Source organism: Monodelphis domestica, chromosome 1 (genome assembly GCF_027887165.1).
Source record: "Monodelphis domestica isolate mMonDom1 chromosome 1, mMonDom1.pri, whole genome shotgun sequence".
Taxonomy (NCBI): domain Eukaryota; kingdom Metazoa; phylum Chordata; class Mammalia; order Didelphimorphia; family Didelphidae; genus Monodelphis; species Monodelphis domestica.
In genome coordinates, this window is record NC_077227.1 from 450,970,589 (window position 1) to 450,995,048 (window position 24,460).

Genomic DNA, 24,460 nt, shown 5'->3' on the forward strand with positions numbered 1-24,460 from the left:
ATCCTAGCAAAAATTTTCTGCATGATTTATAACCATTGAAAACCTATATTTCGGGTGATTTGTCCTGAAATGCTTCTGTGATCTTAGATATAAATATTTGTTATATTCTTCTCCCAGCAATTTAAGTTCTCCTAATTTTACCTTAAAAAATAAAAATAAAAAATTGGTCTTTTAAAATATAGAGATTAGTGCAGCTATTTGAAACCAATTTTTGTGGTCTCCCTAAGAGCTGGCTTTAAAAATAAGAAAGACATATTGCTATTTAGTAAAAATTACAGTGATTATTGAATGATTCCCAGGAGCTTTGTTCACTGGAAAGTTAATTTAACTTGATGACCAAAAGTTTGATATTTTGATGAATCAGATGACAAGAAAACACCCTTATCTGTTATGAAACTCAAAAATCTGACATTCTCAGCATCATAGGATAAAGTAAAACTTAATCTCCAGTGGAAAAATCTGTAGCCTGAAGAACTTCCCACTAGAAATGTTATAAATCTCCCTACAACGTTAAAGCCTAGAGAATCTGGAGATTACAGTGTGTTTTTAATCTGAGTTTGATAAGCAAAGTTTTCCCTGTATGTGGTACTGTTTGAGATTCATCCTACCTCTTCCCTTTGGTTTCACCTCTACATCTTCCTTTCTTCTACAGAAGTGGGGAGTATCACTTTCAGGAAGTGGAAGGAGGCCTTGATAGCTCATTCACTTCAAGGCAGTTGTCAGTGAATTCAGCCATCCTTTGGCCTCTTTCCATTGTCCTATCTCAAGGGAAGACCACACTTCATCTCACTGTTACTGCTTCTCAAGAACACTATTACCCAGAAAGTGGAGGGTGTTGGGTCAAGGTTCCATGGCTTTTCTTTATTCCAAGATCATACGAGCAGGAAGACAGTGCATTTCCCCTAATTTTGGTAACTGCGTTTTTTCTTTCACCTTAGAAGTTGTTTCTTTGAACCATTTTTTATGCTACACCAGGAGAAATTTGTGTCGTTGTTTTAAAGCAGTGTGTAGTCTAGCAAAATATATCTAGTAGTTTGTCTTCCTTAGATGGGAAATGAACTTTTGCAACTTTATTTTTTGGTAAAAGAAAACATCCTTTAATTTCTTTGGTTCTTTTTCCTTTTCTTTCTTTCTTTCTTTTTTTTAATCAGAGAGGGTGTTTGACTTAAATTTGTTTTTCTTTTCTTTGGAAATTAGGATGGCATAAGACGTTGCATTGGTAGCATTTAGTGAATAGCATTCTTAATGTAGAAAATTACCTCTTCTTTTAGATTATCTTAAAATATGGCCTGTGACTACTTCTCTGACCACTTAAATTATATAAAGGGGAGCAGGAGAGTCATAGTAATGAATATCTCCCATTGTAACTTCTTGTTACTTTTAAAAAGCTTTGTGTTTAAAAGTATTGCAGGATGGAAGAATAGGGCTAGTGAATGGTTTGGCAACTCACTAAAATATCTCAAATTGTCTTCGTTAAACATGCAGCATCTTTAGAGGTCAGGCAGAGCTGAAACATGAACAGCTGTACAACAAGCATCCTAGATTGTTTTTAATTGTGTTCCCTTTCTCTAGCAGCAGTAATTCTTGTATATATTGTCAAGAACCTTTCCACTGAGCACAAGTACACCATACTTGGAGGTCAAATGCTTAACCCCACTGCATGGTTACAATGAAAATGGACTCTTTTGTTTTCACTAATGTATACTGCAGTAGTAGTATAGAGGGAGGATGGAAGGCTAGAGTGTTCACCAAGCTGAAATAACTTATTATAAAAGTGTCACAAAGACCATATTTTTGTTTCCATACAACAGTGGTTTAGCATTTGCCTTGTGCATCCATCCACAAGCCAGTATAATCATTTGTCAATGGGTAGAATTTTTTTGTACGACTTTGCTCTTTTGACCTGGGTTACTTTTTACTGACCCTACCAAATTGCTTTTAAAAAATTCCTTTCTGCTGTCAGTGGTTAAAGCAGCTTGGTGTCTGTGAAATCCACCTCCCCTCCTTAACACTTTACATCCCTAGTTACAAGACAACACCTGTTACTGTAGTGAAGCATAAAAATCACGAGTGTTAAATAGCACTATTAAAAACAAATATACTTTCTCATATATAGGAATGGCTTCTATTAATGAAATAAGGTAGACAGACTTATATATAAATATCTATGTATGTTTAACATAAACATATGTCTATGTATACACATATGGGTATATATTCTGGTTTTAATCAAGGAAATTATATTTGTTATTTTACTTTTATTTTGCCAGAATTCATGGTAATGATGCAAAAAAAATTATCTCTCTATGACTTAGAAGGGTGAGCCAAGATTAAGTAGCCTATTTGGGGAAACATTAAATATGAGTCTGAAACATGAAGGCCTCTTTGTTATTAAAACAAAAAAAATAGCAGCAGGTGGTACACTAAAACACAGGAGGGGGGGAGGAGGAGGAGGCCCAGTGTTGCCCTGGTCTTGCTCATTTTTCTAATCCTTTCAGAATATGTATTGTTTGACTCTTTCTCTCCTTTCCATCCCCCTCCCCAAGTTAAAGTCTATTCTCATGGAGACAATTTCACTATGAAAGGACTATGCCCATCACTGGCTCTGTACAACAGTTTATCTTTGTAGATGGAATTTATAACCAGCAAACAAAGCCAGGGAGGCAATTATCTCTCTAAAATAAGTCCTAACACTTGTTTATCAAAGCAGAACACTGTTCTGAATATGACAAGCTATAGGTGAGTAAGAATTCATGCCATGGAAGTGATTATGGTGTGGTTTCTAAATTGTATTAATCAAGCCAAAAATGGGCTTTTCTTGACTATGATATTCTTAAAGAGGAAGATTTTTTAGCTATGAGATTATCCTTCTCAAGCCAAAGTAAAAGTCCTAGAACTCCTTACCTGTTTACTTCAGGTTTCTTAAAAAGAAAGGGATAGCTGTAAACAGAGCTTAATTGTTAAAGGCAAATTGTTTCCTTATTCTACTGGGGAAAAATCATAATTAATGCTTTTCTTTCATAAATCTACATGTGAAGCCCAGAGCTGAGAGTCTGTCCTAATGGTCTTAAAATACTGGATTTGAACATTTTATAAATATTTCTGTGAATTATTGTGTTTCAGTAATAATTGTCTACATGTGAATATATATATTCCCAATCAGTGCTTATGGCCTTCAAACTTTCTGCCATTTTTCCACTGGAAGCTGATTAAATCTCTTGAAGATTAGATACACAATACTGCTTCCAGTGGTGATACATCTATCTCTCTGTCTGTCTGTCTGTCTGTCTGTCTGTCTGTCTCTCTCTCTCTCTCTCTCTCTCTCTCTATATATATATATATATATATATATATATACATACATACATATATATATACTTTTATAAATGAAGATAGGTAATTATATACTTGTATGTATATATATACACACATACACTAGCAATTGTTAGCCTAGAGTGTTTTTAACCTTCAGAACAATACTTCTCCTTCAGCAACATGATTCAAGTACTATATTTAGATTTAGAAATCAAATTGTATCTCTTCTCATTATGAGCTGTATGATTTTGAAAAAAATTCCTCAATCTCTCTGGTCTTAAATTCCTCAGCTGGTCAATGAGGAGTAGACTGGTTGACCTCTAAGGGCCCTGCCATCTCTAAACCTGTGATCCAATCAGCAATATCTTAGATGTTGGTGTTTACATCTATTCACCCACAATCCTTTCAAATGCAAGTGTATTTTATACACACACATGTCCATGTTGGTATACATGTATACTTATATATGTGTGCATACATATCTTTGCATGTTTGTGCACAGACATATTTATGTATATCCATGGTACACATATCTGTTATAGAGAGAGATAGCAGAGAAGAATGGGGAAAAAACCTCTAAGAATACTATTTTAGGGGGCAGCTGGGTAGCTCAGTGGATTGAGAACCAGGCCTAGAGATGGGAGGTCCTGGGTTCAAATGTGACCTCAGCCACTTCCTAGCTGTGTGACCCTGGGCAAGTCACTTAACTTCCATTGCCTAGCCCTTACCACTCTTCTGCCTTGGAGCCAATACACAGTATTGACTCCAAGAGAGAAGTTAAGGGTTTAAAAAAAAAGAATACTATTTTAAATCTTAACCTAGGAAGTCATGCAAATAGGAAGGATTTAGTTCTTCGGAAATTTTTGGCTTTCATCCAAGTTTAAAACAACAACAGTATGTTAGTTCACAGAACAAATGAAGTAAGATTTATAAAATAAATTCTAAAACTGTATAATAGAGGAGCAAGCTAGGTGGCACATTTGATAGAGTGCCAGACCTGATGTTGGTAAGTCCTGGGTTCAAATCTGGCCTCAGACACTTCCTAGCTGTGTGACCCTGAGCAAATCACTTAATCTCGTTTGCCTAGCCCTTGCCCTTCTGTTTTAGAGTTGTTACTAAGACAGAAAGTAAGGATTCCAAGAAACCCAACTTATAGAGTGACTTTACAAATATTGAATATAATTAATTATTATATCTTCTCCTTTGATCTCACCCACTCTCTTGACTTCAGTTAATTCATTGTAAAGGATTCTCGAATCTCTATATCTAACCGTTCTTTCACCTCTCCATTATAATATCCTATTTTCAATTGCCTACTAAACATCTCCACCATGGTCTCCTGCCAACAATGAGAATATATATCGAAAACTAAACTTATTTCTCCCCAAACCTGCCCTTCCTCCCAGTTTCCTCCTTTCCTTTATGCTTGTATTTCACTAATTTCCTAACCATGAGTTTAAAATTTTCTAGTCATCTTTGACTCTTCACCTTCTCTCACATCTGTATAATATGTTAGTTGACCAAACTAGTCATTTCTGTCTTCACAGTCTCATCTCTTTATTAGTCTTCCTCATGCAGAAGCCCCAAGACCTCTCACTTAGATTATTTTAATAGTGTAACTATGTTCCCTGTCTATAGTCTCACCAGGATTCCATCCATTCTACAATTCTTCAAAGACCTACAATTTCTGGGGATGTAGACTCTAAATGATCATCCTAGTGCAAACATCAACAAAATGGAAATAGGTTCTGATCAAGGACACATGTAATACCCAGCGAAATTGTGCATCAGTTACAGGAAGGGGGAGGGGGACGGGAGGGAGGGAAAGAATATGATTCTTGTAACCAAGGAATAATGTTCTAAATTGACTAAATAAATATTTTTAAAAGACCTACAATTTCATTTGTGTAGGTATTCCATTCACCAAAGTAGATTACAAAGTTCTTTGCATCTTAGTAAATGATCTTCAAAAATTGCAATGGCTGAAAAATATGGTCAGTCACATTAACCCTTTCAACTTGAGTAGGGTACACATTGGAAAAAAGACATACAGTCCATCACTCGAACCCTTTTCAAAGTTTTCTACCTTGGAGGAAACATCAGAGTTTACTTTCTTTAAGAATCCTGGTTTATCTTCCTGTCCTGATGAAGCATCAAAAGAAGACTTGAATGGCATCTTCACAAAGATGTCAAAGAAATATTACTGGATGGAAAATAGTCATTTAATGAAATAGAGGATTTCTGAGCCTTCTTGAAAAAACTAGACCTGAACAGAAAATCTGATGTTCAAATATAGGACTCAAGAGAAGCATAAAAAGGTAAAAAAGAAAGAGAAAGCTTAAGAAATTCAGTAAGGTCAAACATTTACATTGCTATTTGGGAAGATGATATTTGTAACTCAAATATTTTTATCATTATTTAGGGCAGTTAAAAGGAGTAAATCTAGAAAGAGGATATGGGAATAAATTGACTATGATGACATAATACCCACTCCCCCACCCCACCCCCAAAAAAATCAAGGGATGAAAAAGAAGATTGTACTAAGAGAAGAGGAAGGGAAGAGATAGAGTAGGGTAACTTATTTCATTTCAAGAGGCACAAAAATATTATTAAAATGGAAAGGAGGATGAGGATAATGATGGGCAATGGTTAAACCTTACTCTTATTGAAATTAGCTCAGGCATACTTGGTAAAAATAAATTTAAAAAGTTAATTTAAAAAAGAAATTAGCTCATGGAGAGAATAATATACATACTCAGTTGGATATACACATCTAGCTTACCCTGTAGGGAAGTAGGAGAGGAATAAGAAAGTGGGGGAGCTAATACAAGGGAGGGTGATTTGGGGGATGCAGTGGTTTAGAAGTAAATATTTGTGAGGAGGGACAGAGTGAAGGAAGAGAAAAAGCAGGAACAAAAGAGAAAATAGGATGAAGGAGAATACACAGTATGAGATGTAAAATAAATAATTTTGATCATATTGAATTAGAAAGGAGTTTGTATAAACAAAACCAATGCAACCAAGATAAAAAGGAAACAACAAACTGGGGGTAGGGAAGAATATAAACAAATTTCTCTAATAAAGGCCTCATTTCTCAAATATGTAGCGAATTGAATCAAATTCATAATAATGCAAGTCATTCACCAATTGACAAATGGTCCAAAGATATGAACAGACAGTTTTCAGATGAAAAAACCAAAACTATCATAAAAATGTTCTAAATCACTATTTATTAGAGAAATGTAAATTAAATCTACTCTGAAGTACCACCTCACATCTATCAGACTGACTAATATGACAGTAAAGGAAAATGAGAGATATTGTAAGGGATGGGGCAAAGTTGGAACATTTATTTATTCATTATTGATGGAGTTATGAATTGAACTAACTATTCTGGAGGAGCCCAAAGGGCTATAAACCTGTGCATAACTTTGATCCTGTAGTACCACTATTACGTGTACAGATTAAAAATAATTTTTAAAAAAGGAAAAGGACCTGTTTGTATAAAAAAAAGGTTTATAGTTTTTCATGGTGGCAAAGAATTGGAAACTGATGAGATGCCTTATCAATTGATGAATGGCTGAAGAAATTGTGGTATCTGTGGTTATTTACTGCACTTTAAGAAATGATGAGCAGGATAATCTCAGAAAAACCTGGAAAGACCTACATGAACTGATACAATGTGAAGTGAATAGAATCAAGAGAACATTGTACATAGTAGTAGCAATATAGTATGATAACCAACTGTGAAAATTAGCTATTCTAAACAGAGTAATGATCTAAGACAGTTCTGAAGGATTTATGACAAATAATTCCATTTACCTCCAGAGAAAGTACTGATGGAGTTTGATTGTAGATCAAAGTGTACTATTTTTCCCTTTATTTGTAAGTATTTTTGTTTTTGGATTTTGATCTCATATGAGTTTTCTCTAACAATATGACCAATATGGAAATATGTTTTTGAGCTCATACAGATATGAACCAAATTAAATTGTTTACCATCTCTGGGGAAAGGGAAATAAAAATAACCTTTCTAGTGATATGGTCTGACCACAACATTCCTCTACTCAAAAGCATTCCAGAGCTCCTGACTCTCCAGAAGTTAAAATACAAACTACCTTAACCTGGCCTATCAGGCCCTCTGCGATCTAAATCTAAACTACTTTTGCAGCCTTATTTTTCTCAGCTTCAGAAATTCAGTTTAAGATAAACTAAGTGACATCCTATTCCTTTATCTTGCCTGGTTTTTCACTACCTCTTTTCCACACATAACTCATCTCCCATACCTGGATTATTCTCTCTCCATATTTCTACCTGTTATAATCCTTAACTTTTTTTTAAGACACAGCTCAGGTTTATCTTCTTTTATGAAACTTTTCCTGAATCCCACTCACTAAAATTAGTCACACACTTTCTATTTAGTCTGAGGCTCCTATGTGTTTTTCATAGTCTACTAGTTCTCATACTTATGTATTTCTTAACCCTCATTAGATCTTATTAACCCTTAACCCTCCTTGAAGACAGAGACTGCTATTTTTCCACCATTGTTTTATCTATAGTAACTGGTATAGTACCTTGAACATAGGAGATGCTTAATTGAATTGAATATTAAAATGTCAGTATTACCAGTTATTCTGAATTCTTTAGCCCTGTTTCTGGATATTACATGAAAAGGCTAATGTGTGATAGTATAGTCCTTTCCATTCTGTGCACATATAAATACTATATTCCTTGGCCATTTCAGAAAGAAAGTCTATATCCTTGGCATTATTAGTATTATACTTTAAACAGTTATGCCAATCTTCACAATATTGTACCAGTCATTTGTTGGGATGAGGAAGCCTAAGCAAAGAACCACATGTCCATTTCAGGTCTCATTATAATGGTGGTTGGACTTCAGTACCTCTCTCTCTTTCTGTCCTTCTCCCTCTCCTCTTTCTCTCTCTCTCTAATTCTCTCTCTCCCTCTCTCTCTCTCTCTCTCTCTCTCTCTCTCTCTCTCTCTCTCTCTCTCTCTCTCTAATTCTCTCTCTCTCTCTCTCTCTCTCTCTCTCTCTCTCTCTCTCTCTCTCTCTCTCTCTCTCTCTCTCTCTGTCTCAGTTTCTCTCTGTCTCTATCTCTGTGTCTCTGTGTCCTTCTCACACACTCACACACACACACTCACTATTTTGTAACTCTAGACTTAATGAAATGAAATAAAAACCTGGATTTTTCACTTGTCTCTAAAGCTTACTAACTGTTTGATATTGGTCAAATCATTTTTTTTCTGGCCCTCTGATCCCTCTCTACTAAATGAAAGAGTTGTATTCAAGCTCTCTTCCAGTTCTAAATCTATGATTTAATTTTTTAAAGATTGGATTCCTAAAACTGAAGTTTTTGTGGGTTTCTTTTTCAGTTTACAGAATAAAAAAAGTAACTAAGGAATAGACGGTATCAGCTTTGAAAAGGCAACTTTTAGTTAAGGCATATGGAGCAAAGACCACTGCTTAGGTTAAGCTAAGTCTGTAGGAGGAAAAAGTATGACTGAATTTACTTTCCTACCAATCTGTTGTTTTACTTAGAGTTTGATAGTTGTTATTTCAACTAAAGCAGCTGTTTCTCTAAAAACCTGCAGTTTAGTATAGTAGACAGAGTAATAGAAGGAGGCGGGAACTCTAGGCTCTGCACCTAATTTGCTGTGTGACTTTATGCAAATCACTCAATCTCTCTTTTCCCCAGTTTTCCCACCTGAAAGATCCTACTGTTCAATTTAAGGAAGCTTCAAATTCAATTCAAAACAGAACAAAAGTCAGTATTTAGTATATGTGAGGAGCTATGTTAAGTCCTAGGGATAACAAAACAAAACAGTCCCTAATTACCTAATTCTAAGCATTATTATGAGGAGAAGCAACAGGTCTACAGATAAGTAAATATAAGTTATTTTGAAACAAGGGAGAATATTAATAACCTCAGAACTAAGGGAAGGATTCTCAGAGGAGGTTTCATCTGAACTGAGCCTTAAAAGAAGATAAAGCAAAGATAAGATGAGAAGTGCTTTCCAGGCATGAGGTATAGCATATGTAAGTTCCTAGACATGCAAGACAGAATGGAGTTTGAAGAGCCAGTAGTTCAGTTTGACTAGACTGCTTGAAAAGAATATGAAATGGGTTTTGAAAAGTAGATTGGGACTGGATTTGGGGGACTTTAAGATTCCAGCATAAAATGCCCTGCCTGGAATCAAGAAAACACATCTTCTTGAGTTCACATCTGGCTTCAGACACTTAATAATAATAACTTTATGACCTTGAGCAAATCACTTAACCTTGTTTGCCTCAGTTTCTTCACCTATAGATTCCAAACAGTTTTTAATATATAAGAATCATAATAACTCATGTCAGTGCTTTAAAGTTTGCAAAATATCTTTATATACATTATATCTTATTTAATCCTTATATCAGCCTAATGGATCAAGCATCTCTGGTTTTGCTGCCCTCATCTCATAGGTGGTAAAATATAGTCTCAGAGAGATTTGATATTGAACCTGTGATTGCACAACTGATAAATATTAAGATAGAATGTGAACTGACGTTTCTCTTGACTCTAGGTTCAGAACTTTTCACTAAACCTCCCTGCGCCTTTCAAAAAGACATTATTTTAGTTGTCCACAGAGTGAATGTATAGCATGTCTGTGTGGATAAATGTTGAAAAGTACCCATATCGGTAGCAGTGAAATAGCTTAATAAAACATGTATCCTATAGATTACTTTTTTGTCAACCAGAATATGTTGTAAATGATTTATGTCAAAGATTTTATAGAAGAGTATAAATTAAACTAGTTGACTTTTGAGTTTCCTTTCACAACTTTGAGATTCGCCAAGCTGGTTTGTTTTTTTCCAATTTATACTCTGAGAGAATAGGGCCCTCAACTTATACTTATTTGAATGCTAGAATTGGAAGGGACATTTACAGATCACCTGTTTCCACTTTGTCATTTTTCATGATTCTTGGCATGATGCCTTGAACATAACAGACACTTAAGAAATATTGATTGATGGATTGATGTGGGGCTCCATATTTAGTAGACTGTCTTCCACTCAGAATAGAACGGTGCTTCACATCTCTCTGCATGGGTAATACCAACAGCAGCCTTGATAATCATTGGCTAACATGGCAGAGAAACACTATTAATCCTCTTATGCTTACTCTTCATTTTTCCCAGTAACAAATATCTGAAACAAATTCTTAAACCAACCAAATTTTCTCAGCATATCTTTGTTTTAATTCTCCCTTTGATGAGCCATATAGATTACATACAAACCTCAGTTTCAAATGCAGTGAATTAAGCCCATCAGTTTGGTCTTTTAAGATGTAGAAGTTGCATCTGGATGAAGACCTGACCTGGCAACTCCTTCCCTGTCGTCATAATCAGACTTAATGTGGAGAATGTTTCCCCTTCTTGACTGAGATGGCTTCTCAGACTGGGTCCTAAGTACTATGGGCAGTACTATGCACACAAAGGATAGTTCAGATTATGCTGATGAGGTATCACCAAGATGACAGAGAGCATTTTCTGTGGTAAAAATGGGGTCTCTGCTTTGTGTCCCCTCAACCACAATTCTGAGCATTGGTAAATTATTGCTAGGGCTTTGGCTGGCCTTAAGAACTTCAACTCGTGTTGAGATGCAACCCAAAGAGAGCATTGGTTGGAGGAGAGAGAGGGCCATACAAAGGAGCGAATTATAACAAAGAGCCCTTTTTCTGCTTCAGTTCTTGTGCAGAAAACATATGTTCAGCGATGCAGGCAGCAGTTGGGTTAAAGACACACTGTAGGGCTGCAGACAAAAGACTTGCTCTCTTCCCGCATTCACAATGTTTCCAAACATATTCACTTGTCTCACTTGTTAGGGACTGAGCTGTCAGCTGGATCCTCTTGCAAGTGTGATTTCTTTTTCCCCCTGCTTCCTTTCAAAGGCCTTTTCCCCCCTCTTTCCCTTCTCCCCAATGTTTTACACTTCATATAATCCAGTGTGCATGGCAGACCCACTTCATTCTTTGTGTTATTGATGTTTGGGTGACAGAGGGAGCTGTTCTGAGGGAGAATCTGGCAAAAGGGTAACCTTTCACTCACCCAAGGATCTCAAGGTGCTAAGCCACTTTTATTCCAAACATTTTGAGTGGCTCAATCATTTAGTACTCAGTGTAGCTAGTTGCCTATGCTTTGCCCTTAGAACTTAGCTGAGAATAGCAAAATTTCCTCAGAAATATCAGTTGTTTCAGGCTCAATTTTTAGGAGTTAAGAGCTAGTTGTGTAGGGGAGAGCCAATTTGATCCATATTATTAGATACTCCTGTCTATAAATTGGGGTGAACACTATTAGTCTACCTCATAGGATGGATACTAAGTCACAAGTACTTCATGCATCTAAATTTATATAGAAATGCTTCTAAATAACAAGTTTTCTAGCCCCCAAGTTCTTTTGAAACTTTAGCTTATATAATATTGTTTAATATTTAAAATATAGTATTGACTTTTTAGTTTACTTTACCTTAACATGCTTACAAGTTAACACAGATACATATATACACATGCACATGCACACACACATACAGACACTCTCTGGACATTTCGTAATCTTATTCTTCACTTAAAATTGCTTATACTAGAAGTTGTTGATCTTTTCCTAGAAAAAAAAAAAGTAAGTTCCTTTGGGCTTGGGTCACTAAATGTATTGTTAGCTAACTTCAGCAGCAAAGGAACTTACAATTCTGCTGGTGAATCTTGAGGTAGAGAGATTTCCCCATATATGGCTTTTTTTTGTGTGGGGATAATTTGGACATCTAGAAAATCCAAAGACAGAAACTCATATAAATATTTTCTAATAGAAGGTGCCAAGAAAGGTATCACTGCCAGCATGTGTCAGAACTGCCAAAAGGACTGTGCTGATGGGATTAAACTTTTTAGCAGTGTCACTTGAAAATCCTTGAATGAAAAACACTGGAAATATTCCCCCTCCTGCCCTCCACTGAAAGTAACTGTCTGAAAAGATTTTAATAGTGGATAAAGCTAATTGACTACCACATTTGACACTGATGTTGCATCTCAGCCTGAACCTTCTTCCTTTTCCTGGCATAGAGTGTCATTCTCAGAAAGAGTAGAACAACTGGAAAATAAATGGATATTTTCACAAATTGAGTTGGATTTCACTGAATGAGGAGATGAAGAGGCAAGCAGAATAACTTTTTCTGAAGTTCCCCCCACTCTCGTGGTGTATGCTTTCTTTCAAGGAAACTAATGTTTGAGATGCTAGAGTAATTCCTATCCTCTTGAAAAAAAAATAATTATGCCATTTCAGTTCCCCACGAGTCAGCCTTTATTATACAAACTGCACACACACAGTAAGGGTAGAATATACTAACCTTCAACAAATCTATTAGGCCCTCTATGGCAAGAAACTTCGAAATAGCAGGAAAGAAAGAACAATGATTTTGTAAACTCCACAAAGGTCAGAAAAGGGCTTTCAGTAAGTATGCAGAGGCTAGAAATCAAATCCCATTTCCTATCATAAGAAACCAGTTGTTTTAGCAGCAGTGGTTAATGTACTGTATGTGAAAGATTTAAGACTAGTTGGAAAGCTTTGCTTCTGTTTTATTAGGCTGCTATTGAAAAGCCAACAGCATAACTTCAACTAGGTGCTTTGAGATTTCTTAATGGGCTGTCAAGGGCAAGACACCAGGTCTGTGCTATACTAGCTCTTTCCTGTACATTAAAACAACAGGGGCCAAATGATCACATACAGAAGTATGAATTACTTGATGCTTTCTCTGTTCCATATGGTCAGCCATGTCTTTGGCAATTAATCATGTACAAAATCAGTTGAGTGCTCTCCGAAGCATTGAAGTCAACATTTAGCTGTACCTGTGCCAGTAGGGGCAGTGGGGTTGCAGGCGTAAAATAGCAGGATGAGGAGCTGCTGGCGCCAAAGCTAGAGCAGCTGGCTTCTATAAACAACACTTTTTTTCCTCTCCACCTTTTTTTTGTATTTGCTTTCCCTGACAAACACAAGTCATTTTTTTACCTCAAAATCCAAAGCACAAAAGTTGCCAGTTGGAATGCAGATGTCTAGCCTCATTCACTGTGACACCAGACATAGGCTATGGAGGTTAAATGCCTGCAAGTAGTCAGGATTCCCCACGGACAGCATGGGGACCATCTTTTCTAGTCTTGAGTATTTATACATTTATTTACCCACATGATTCTAATGGTGTGACCAGCTCAAGAACTGTAGCTAAACAGGTTACTGTGGTACAAAGAAATGAGTAGGATTCTGGTATATTTCAAACCCAAGACTGAGATGATATGAAACCTCTTTGAAAAGAACAACAAAACATTATGTTGAAGATACTTTAGGCCATTGCTTAGAATTTTATGTTAACCAGAATAACATTTGTCCCCAACTTGTCAATCGTCTCTCCTAACTACATGGCAGAGGATGGTGGGAACTCCAGAATTTGTTTTGCTGGTCCATGTCAAAGACTAATATGCAAATTGTCTTTCTACCTACTGAGCTCTTTCACTTGAAAATTAACCACTTGGATCTTAAGATGAACCATACCAAATGCCCCAATAGGTGGGAAAAAAGGCTTGTCCAGATAGTTGGGGGGAAAAAAAGACTTTTTTGTTTATGGCCTTCTGGATTTTATTATCTTTTAGACTGTGCCTTAGTTTTAATACAAGTAAGCTTATCTCCTACTTTCCTTTCTCAGGTTATTGGTGAGGCGGAGGTGCTAGGTAAGGGTTAGTAGGGAATTATGAAGACAACTGCCTTAAGTAATCTAGTGTACACAACACCCAATAGTTACTTGGTGTTATCTCTCAATGGAGGTCATCCAGGATATGTTTTCCTCCAATTCAGGAAATGGAGGAAAGAAAGTTTCAACATTGTGTAAATGATATCACCCCCCCCCCAAAACCTCCTGCTCACTGGAGGGGGAGATAAGGCAGGCAGAAGGGCTAAGAGAAGTGTTTATTTATTCTTTTGACCTGAGAACCTAAGCATGGTAGAAATCTGAGGTGGTGTCCATGCAGTCCATTTTAGGAAATGTGAAGGCATCACTCAGCAATGGACTCCAGAGGCCCCACAAGACAATAATCTTTCACTAACTATCATTAAATGAAGGAAGACCTCAGGTCAACCTTTCTTTGATGGGACTGTAGCTATAGTAGTAGGTTTTGCGCCTTTCTTTAGGGGAAAAATAAAGTGCTCCTGCCCTTTTAAAGAGGGGTGGTACTGGTAGGATTTCTGACAACCCTGTGCCGTGTTGATGTGAGGAAATAGCTTTCCTAGCTGATAACATCTTAAACTGAGTTTCTTCACAAGCTGAACCTTTAGCCCTCATTATCAGTTGGAGCATATCTTTGTAATTTGTGTGTGTAGAGGGGAAATGGACTCCTAAAATGAGGCAGACAGGCATAAGAAGTGATAGAAATGGCATGATTTTCTCCCCACCTAAACAAGAGCATTACCCTTTTTTTGTCCCGCTGGGATGTTGAAGTTTATGCCCTTGTACTTTCAAAGGACATTAACTGGACTTTTTGCTGAGAAAAGCAAGAATAACAATCATAGTGCAAGACTACCATCTTGCTTGTGTGACTCTTCTTGAGGAAATATATGGTGAATTGGTGAGACTAGCACATCCCTCTGAGTGTGCTGAAGCCAAGAAGTAGCATATTGGTCAGTTCAAGGAAACAATTGCATTGGGAAGGAACATTTTAAAAGATAAAATAAAACCAAAATGATGATTGTTATTAATGAACGACAGATTTCCAGATTTTACTCTGAAATTAGCATATTCGACTTCCAGACTGAGTTTGCATTGAAAGTCTCTCATATAACTAATTCGGTGTACACACTCCCGATTGCATATAAATACTAGTACTCTCTGATTCTAAAATGAGGAAATATTTTCTATGGAGTATAGCCAAGACACTTCACATTGTTGAGACTTATTTTTTGTTGTATAAGTGAATGAATGACATGTAATATATTGAGAGTGAAATAGTCGAAAAGATTCATTGGTCTACCAATTTATCACTGAGTGATCCTCTGTCTCTTTGTAAGCCCAGATTATTGAGGCAGAAGAAACTAAAGCTTACTTGGCATCTTTAGGGTCCACATATTCCCCTTCCTCCCTCTTGGGTAACCCAAGCTAGAACAAATGTTTAACCTATTGATTAGAAAAAGTAAAATCTTCTATTTGGTAAATCTTAACTTGTGATCATAAAATAATGAAAATTTTAATATAATTATCTTTTTTTAACTGCTTGCTAGACATTGGGATATAATAGAACCTGAAACTTCCTAGAGAGTAGTGTTTGTTTCATTCTTTGTATGTATTTTGTGTATGTGTGTATACACATAAATGTATATATGTATTTTCTGACCAGTTCATTCAGCTTTTCATTTTGAACATTTTTTATATCATACAGAGAAGCTATCCTTAACAAACATACAAATATATATATATATATATGTGTGTGTGTGTGTGTGTGTGTGTGTATATATTATATATAAGTAGCACCTGTGGCAGCTAACTAATATAGACAATATGGAACTTTGGGCCTGAAGACAGGAAGATCTGAGTTCAAATGAGACCTCAGACACTTAACTAACAATGTGACTCTGAGCAAGTCATTTAACCCCTATTTGTCTCAGTTCTTCAACAGTAAAAGGAGACATATTGGAGAAGGAAATGGCAAATGACTCTAGTGTCTTTGTCAAGAAAATCCCCTGGAAAAAAATCTGAGTGGACACAAAGAATCTGACACAGAAGAAACAACAGCCACCTAGTACCTAACACAGTTGCTGACACAGTAGATGCTTGATAAATGCTTGAGTGAACACTAAACATGGAGTTAAAAGAGCTTTATTCTAGTGTTAACTTTTATGACCTTGGGTAAAGTCCTGTAACCAGTAATGATACCCTCTTTCTTTTGTTTTTTTAAAGCCTTTTATAAACTGAAAATTTTCCAATTTTCTTATATTTTATTCCCTTCTCATACTGGCTTCCTTGCTGTTCTTGTACTTTTAACCACTCCAGACCTCAGTTTTTCCATCTGTAAAATGAGGAGGTTGCAGGTAATAGGAGCCCAATAAATATTTTTTAATTCGAAGCCCTCCCCTCTTAGTAATTCTCTGTTACTATTTTGAGCATTCATCAGGCCTACAGCCTAACATCCTCAACTCCTCACTCTCACCATGTCTCTCCTGATTCTTTCTATATCCAATCAGTTGCCCAGCTCCACTGATTCGACCTTTATATCTCTCATATGTGGCCCTTTCTCTCCTCCCTCTTCACCTCATACCTGACCTATTTTATTGGCCTGCTCGCTTGACATCCCTGCTTCAGATCTTTCCCTACATCAGACCATTCACCCCTCAACTATTAGTGTCAGAGAGTTGTAGTAAGTTATTTTGGAATTACCCTTTATAGCCATTTTATGAGCCATACAAGAAAATTAGTATCATTTTCTGAATTCAAAACTAGGTATTCTGACTCCAAATACAGAATTCTTTCTACAGTGTCATTGCTACCAGCTTCTTTTGTAATATAATATTCAAATCTGACCACCACAGATTAGAAAAAACATTGATTAACTAGACTGTGGCCAGAAGAGATCAAATGGGCTTCAAATCTATGCCACATGAGGAAGTTAAAAGAATTAGGAATATTCAGCCTAGACAAGAAAAGATGATATTTGTATTGGTATTTGAAAGACTGTTATATGGAAGAGAGATTAGAATTGTTCTTAGAGGGAAGAACCAGGAATGATGAGTGGAATATACAAAGGCATATTTAGTTTTGGCATAAGTAAAAACTTCCTAATTATTCTCAAAGTGGAATTAGAAGCTTCAAAAGATGGTGAGTTCTCCATCTTTAGAGGCAGAAACTGGATAATAGATTTTTGAATATATTGTAGAAGGAATTCTTTTTTGGGTATGAGTTGGATTGAGTGGCTTTTGAAGTTCTTTGTAACTAAAAGTCAATGATTCTTCTTGAATCTGTGAATTTATATACTCAAAATCAACTTATGTCTCATGGTTTTTTTTGGAGTTATAACCCTATCTCATGAATATTACCATTGTCAAAAATATCTTTGGAATTCAACATTATATTTTAGAATTGTCTTTTATAGCCAATTTATAAGCCACACAAGGAAATTCAGTTCATTCATACTTAATAATCACAACAACTTTTTTGACTCAGCTTGATCACTTACCTTACAAGTTTCTTACTGGTCTTTTAATGATTTTTGGCCAATTCCAAAATTAAAAATCACTGTCAAAGGTTAAGTATTTTACATCATTGAATATTTTTTTTAAAGTTACAGGTTCCTTGTGCATCTGGATAGTGTCTGGTATATAGTTCCTCTAATGGCGTCTTGGTTCTCATATGGAATATGGTTCCCAATTCTCTAAATCAAGTGAGACATTTAGAAGCTGCTCATTCTCTGAGTTCTTGATCACACACAGGTTGAAGTATTTGAGTTTTTAAAATTTGCTTTGAAGAATAGAATACTTAATGACATTCTTGTTGAATTGTCACAGATCTAGAGTCAGGGAGATTAATTATATTTGAGTTGAAACTGAAGGAGAAAATGTTATTGGTTCCAACCTACTCCTTGTGGATTATGGCTTGAGGCTTGTCAATATTTCCATGCTCCCCTAGGTTTTTAACTCAGTCAAAAAGAGTTACTATGGCATGAAACTTAACCTACAAATTTTATTTCTCTCAGAAATGCTGTATACTTTTCCCAGGTTTTGAGATCAGGCTACGTTTTAGGCTCTGGAAGGAGTGAGGATATGTTGGTATTTTCAGATTTATGATTCTCTTGAGACAGCCCTGTCATCCATGCTGCTGCTCATGGGTAAATGGCCTATTAATCTTTCCTAGGTGAAGTCAAGTTTGGAGGAGATGACACTCTTAAGAAGAGGAAAATATCACCATTAACTGCCTTGGGAAAACATTCTGTCTTGGCAATCCAAAGTGTCCTTTGGTGTCTTTAGTGCACTGAGTCCTTTTCATCCTAAATTTAAAAAGAATGAGAGTGCTGTCTCCAACTTGAAAATTTTATCTTAGGGTCTATAGATTCATTCTTGACTTGCCCTTCTGTTGTTGTTTTCTCATTACAACCATAGTTATTCATTCATCCAGGGAACTCTACCCCTGCTTGTCATCTTTCATCCTGAATTTATATGATACATTGAGTTGGATGTAACTTTCAATACATCCTAGACATGGACTTAAAAAGTTGTACATAAATGACATTTTTGAAACTTGAATAATCATTTGACTGGGCTAGAAAAGTTGAGCATGTAAAAGAGATCTGAAGCTAATGAATTTATAAAGAAAAGACATTTTTTGTAGATTGGATAGTTAGTCTCTTATCCCCTGTTGAGTATGAGGAGTTAATGTAGTTTTCATTCTTTATTAGGAAGGGTTTCTTATATTCAATTACATATTAATATCTTTGTCTCTGGAGTGCTTATTTTTCATTCATTGTTATGTTGTTCAGTTAAGTTGTGTTTGACTCTTCCTGATAGCAGTTGGAGTTTTCTTGGCAGAGACTGGAATGGTTTGCCATTTCCTTCTCTAGCACATTTTACAGGTGAGGACACTGACTTGTCTATCACATAGCTAATAAGTGACAACTGAGGACAGATTTGATTTCAGGAAGCCTTCCCATCTCCAGGTAAATCTGTCCTTTTTTCCTCAGTTTTCCCACAGTTCTTCTGAAATAAAATAAGTGACTTTCAAATGATGTGATGAATAAAGAAAGTTTTCTAGATGTTGGGAAGAAGTCTTATTTCCTATTTTCTTCTGCTGTTTTTAGATCATTGCTGTCATAATTTGTAAGCTCTTAATGCAGTCATGCCAAGAAGTTCTAGAACTTGCAAACAATTAGATCTTTTTCCAGCATTTTTGTTTTAGTAAAAATAATATGTGCCTTTCAAACATGGAAGGGAGCTAAATAACCTTTTGTTACCCATATAGCTCTCATGTTCGGTATACATGAGTTAAGTTGTACATAGCCAAGAAACAGGCTTTTGGTTGAATACTCTTTGAAACTGGACTTCTTTGGAATTAGACATGCTTTAGATACTTGTTGGTATCAGCCTTTGAGCAGTAGGATTACCTGAAGAGGCCATGCAATTCAGTTATGCAGCAGAGGTCTGAAAATCCTGTGGCCAACCAGTTAGAGTGTCCAACAGAGCTCTGATAGAAGCCCCCTTGTCCTTGGAAGATGAGGCTATAAACAGATTGTGTAGATTGTAAATAGATTATATAAAATCAGTGGAAGTGCAAATTATTCAGGAACTTTGAGTGTGGTTTTTAATGGGCATAAGTTGGGTAGGAAATTATAGGGTACTTAAAATACCAATATGGGGATTTTTCTTTTCTCTAAAAGTTTTTGTGTTTAGAATATTGCCAAAGGGGAGCAGCTGGGTAGCTCAGTGGATTGAGAGTCAGGCCTAGAGATGGGAGGTCCTTGGGCAAGTCACTTGACCCCCGTTGCCTAGCTCTTGCCACTCTTCTGCCTTGGAGCCAATACACAGTATTGACTCCAAGACAGAAGGTAGGGGTTAAAAAAAAAAAAGAACATTGCCGAAAGACATTTCAAATGTAGTACAACAATTTTCTGAGAGTTTTAAATTCTCTTCTTCAGATTATATGAAGTTAGATGCACATGTTTTAAAAAAGTGTATACTTGGAATGCCTGGGCATTGCTCAGATTTAAAGCTACACCTGTACAGTTTTCATATTATTTTTGTGTGTTTTATAGAGATCTTAATTATATATACATATATAGGCTAAAATTAGTTATCACAGTTGGAATCAAATGAAAAAGATAATTAAATATGAGCATTGAATTTTATTTCTTGAAGTCTAAACATGGTGAAGGTTATACTTTCCCCTCTGGCTTCCTAGAACTAAGCAAAGGTTGTAAATATGAGCATGTATATGTACAACTCTGAGCATAATTTCCTTCTGTTGCCATAATCATAGAATAAAATATCCCCCGCAAAATTGTTATTTGCTTATAGATGACCTTTTATCTATATTTAAAGATGCCTTTAACTCATTGGAAATATGACTATAATTGTATGTACAGTGGATTTTCAAATGTGGAAAATGTCAGTTTGGATATCATATAATCCTTGCATTCTGTGCTCATATTTATTTCTTAGCAATGCCTTGTTTTTTTGTTTTTGTTTTTCTGCTAACCAGGAGAATAAGAGAGGGAGGGGAAAAAAATCATTGGTATGGCTGGGAATAGAAATTAATGATTCAAAGGAGAGAGACAGTGCAGAAAGCCACAGCTGGTAGCAGGAAGTGAAGAGAGGGAAAGTCAAAGACTTCTTTTTTTTTAAAAGGCAAAAACAAACAACTCACAGAGAAGTGTACGTGAAAATCATTTCTAATAATAGCTTATGTTCAGCAGCTCAAAGGGAAAAAAATAGGCATGTGTGTTGAGAAAATGAAAGTGAGAATGCACAATGTATTACTTAAGGCAATGGAACTTTATAGGTTACCTTATGTGCCATGTACATTGATTAAATACCAAATATATGGTGCCCATTTTTGACCATCATTTACTGTATTGATTTGTTAGCAGTGGAACTGTAATAAAAAAAAAAAAGCCATTGATTTACTGTCCTTATTTGCTTATGGGCTTTTTTATTAATTTTGTGGTTTTTTTACTCTTTTTTTCTTTCCTTTTTATAAATCCTTTTTCTTAGACAAATGCAGTGCTTGATGAAATCAGAAAAGAGAGATGGCCCATGGAACAAAAGAATGAAATCATAACAGATTTACTTGCCTTGCTCACCACACGACAGGAACTGAGAATGGAATGGTGCATGAGGTTAGACATCTAATTAAATGGGTTTGTTTGTTTGTTTGTTTGTTTGTCTTCCTGAAGTCCGGAAGCAGTGTTAATTGATACTTCTTCTTGCTAGCTTAGTTCTTCTCATTGGAGGGCCATGAAAAAAGGTACTTTTAAGATGCTTTCTAGAGAAGCTTACTTTATTACCTTTGATATCTATATTATTTACTGTGGCTTGTGTGTTTGTGTATATATGTGTGTGTGCATGTGTGTGTGCACATGTGTAATTTAGCTTTTGGTTTAATATACACACAGATGTTTATATTCGAAGTAAAATGTGTCTGATATTGAAAAGCCAATTTTACCAACACACTAAAAACCTGTATGAATAAAAGCCTAGGAAATACTTGTAGAGAATGTTTTTGTATCATTTGATAAGGGATGAAGTGCCTGAAAATTTTTCATCAGTTATATTTTTCAGCCCATTTGTGGGAGTAAGTATGAATTACTATTGGTTCTCCTCAATTTTTTGCATATATACTTGATTCTGTTTCAGTGAACTCTATCTTTTGTTGAGACTTCTTCACAAGTTTCTACATGGTCAACTTTCCTAGCATTTCTGTTACTATATTTTAATATTAATCTATTCAGTGTACAATTTTTAAATAGTCAATTCCTTGAAAACATAGACCTGTTCCCCAAAATATTAGGTTTATATGATTTGGACATTTTGCTGTAAGGAACTTTAAGGTTGGTGCATTTCTCTGTGAAGGAAGGTAAGAAACCAGAGTGGAAGACTATGCTATATTTTGTATTTGGAATCCTGCTAATTATAGAAAACAGAGAGTCTAGTAATGACTTCTTCATGCATTCAGTGTTCTCAGGACAAAGTTCTGTAGTAGATAGTGTACTATAATTGATAGTTTACTAAGTATAAATTATAAAAACATTTAGAGGTTTATTAGAATCACAAAGATACAGAATGACTGTATCTAAATTTAATTATTTTTTAAATTTAAATTAATTTATTTAGTCAATTTATAACATTATTTCTTGCTTACAAGAATCATATTATTTTCCACCCTCCCCTGCCCCCACTCTTCCCGTAGCTGACATGCGATTACACTGAGTATATTACTTGTGTCCTTGATCAAGACCTATTTCCATGTTGTTGATATTTGCAATTGGGTGATCATTTAGAGTCTACATCCCCAACCATATCCCTTCAATCCATGTATTCAAGCAGTTGTTTTTCTTCTGTTTTCTGTTCCCACAGTTTTTCCTCTGAATGTGGATAGTGTTCTTTTTCATAGATCCCTCCAGGTTGTTCAGGATCACTGTATTGCCACTAATGGAGAAGTCCATTATATTCAGTTGTACCACAGTGTACACAGTCTCTGTGTACAAAGTTCTCCTGGTTCTGCTCCTTTCACTCTGCATCACTTCCTGGAGGTTGTTCCAGTCTCCATGGAATTCCTCCACTTTATTATTCCTTTGAGCACAATAGTATTCCATCACCAACATATACCACAATTTGTTCAGCCATTCCCCAATTGAAGGGCATCCCCTCATTTTCCAATTTTTGGCCAACACAAAGAGCGCAGCTATGAATATTCTTGTACAAGTCTTTTTCCTTATTATTTCTTTGGGATACAAACCCAGCAGTGCTATGGCTGGATCAAAGGGCAGCCAGTCTTTTAGCACCCTTTGAGCGTAGTTCCAAATTGCCCTGTAGAATGTGTGGATTAATTCACAACTCCACCAGCAATGCATTAATGTCCCAACTTCATCACATCCCCTCCAGCATTCATTACTTTCCATTGCTGTCATGTTAGCCAATCTGCTACGTGTGAGGTGATACCTAGGAGTTGTTTAGATTTGCATTTCTCTAATTATGAGAGATTTAGAACACTTTTTCATGTGCTTATTAATAGTTTTGATTTCTTTAACTGAAAATTGACTATTCATGTCCCTTGCCCATTTATCAATTGGAAAATGACTTGATTTTTTGTACAATTGGTTTAGCTCTTTATAAATTTGAGTATTTAGACCTTTGTCAGAGGTTTTTGTTATAAAGATTGTTTCCCAATTTGTTGCTTCCCTTCTAATTTTGGTTGCATTGGTTTTGATTGTACAAAACCTTTTTAATGTGATGTAATCAAAATTATTGATTTTACATTTAGTGATTTTTTTCTAGCTATTGCTTGGTTTTAAAATCTTTACTTTCCCAACAATCTGACAAGTATACTATTCTGTGTTCACCTAATTTACTTATAGTTTCCTTCTTTATATTCAAGTCATTCACCCATTCTGAGTTTATCTTGGTGTGTAGGGTGTGAGATGTTGATCTAAACCTAATCTCTCCCATACTGTCTTCCAATTTTCCCAGCAACTTTTAACAAATAGTGGATTTTGGTCCCAAAATCTGGGATCTTTGGGCTTATCCTACTGTCTTGCTGAGGTCACTTACCCCAAGTCTATTTCACTGATCCTCCTTTCTGTCTCTTAGCCAGTACCAAATTGTTTTGATGACCACTGCTTTATAGTATAGTTTGAGATCTGGGACTGCAAGGCCTCCTTCCTTCACATTTTTTTTTCATGATTTCCCTGGATATCCTTGATCTTTTGTCCTTCCAAATGAACTTTGTTATGGTTTTTTCTAATTCAATAATTTTTTTTTTGGTAATTGCAACAGGTATTGAATTATTCCTGTTCATTCATGGTGATGGAATGAATATAATATTCATTTTGTACCTTCTCCAAACGCTAGTTCCAGCATTTGCACAAGGTTTGGAATTGGTATTTTTGGTAATTCAATGAGTATGGCACTAAATAAGTAAATTAATTGGGGTAGGATTGTCATTTTTTATTATGTTAGCTCGTCCTACCCATGAACAATCAATGTTTTTCCAATTGTTTAGATCTAGTTTTAATTGTGTGGAGAATATTTTGTAGTTGTGTTCATATAGTTCCTGTGCTTTTCTCAGCAGATAGATTCCTAAGTATTTTATATTGTATAGGGTGATTGTAAATGGAATTTCTCTTTCTAATTCTTGCTACTGAGATGTGTTGGAGATATATAGAAATGCTGATGACTTATGTGGGTTTATTTTGTATCCTGCAACTTTGCTAAAGTTGTTGATGATTTTGATTAGCTTTTTGATTGATTCTCTAGGATTCTTTAAGTAGAACATCATATCATCTGCAAAGAGTGATAGCTTGGTCTCCTCATTGACTATTTTAATACCTTCAATTTCTTTTTCTTCTCTAATTGTTACAGC

General features: G+C 35.7%; 1 protein-coding gene across 8 annotated transcripts in view; it reads left to right on the plus strand.

Annotated features, from left to right (window-relative positions):
* FTO (FTO alpha-ketoglutarate dependent dioxygenase) overlaps window positions 1-24,460 on the plus strand; it is a 421,101-nt gene that overhangs the window by 227,106 nt on the left and 169,535 nt on the right. For 5 of the 8 annotated variants that reach the window (XM_007474863.3, XM_056812324.1, XM_007474864.3 and 2 more), the window contains one exon: window positions 21,094-21,218. The exons of the other annotated variants lie outside the window; for them this stretch is intronic. In XM_007474863.3, the coding sequence (XP_007474925.1) occupies window positions 21,094-21,218 (125 nt within the window). The remainder of the gene's footprint in view (window positions 1-21,093; window positions 21,219-24,460) is intronic. 8 annotated transcript variants of the gene reach the window in all.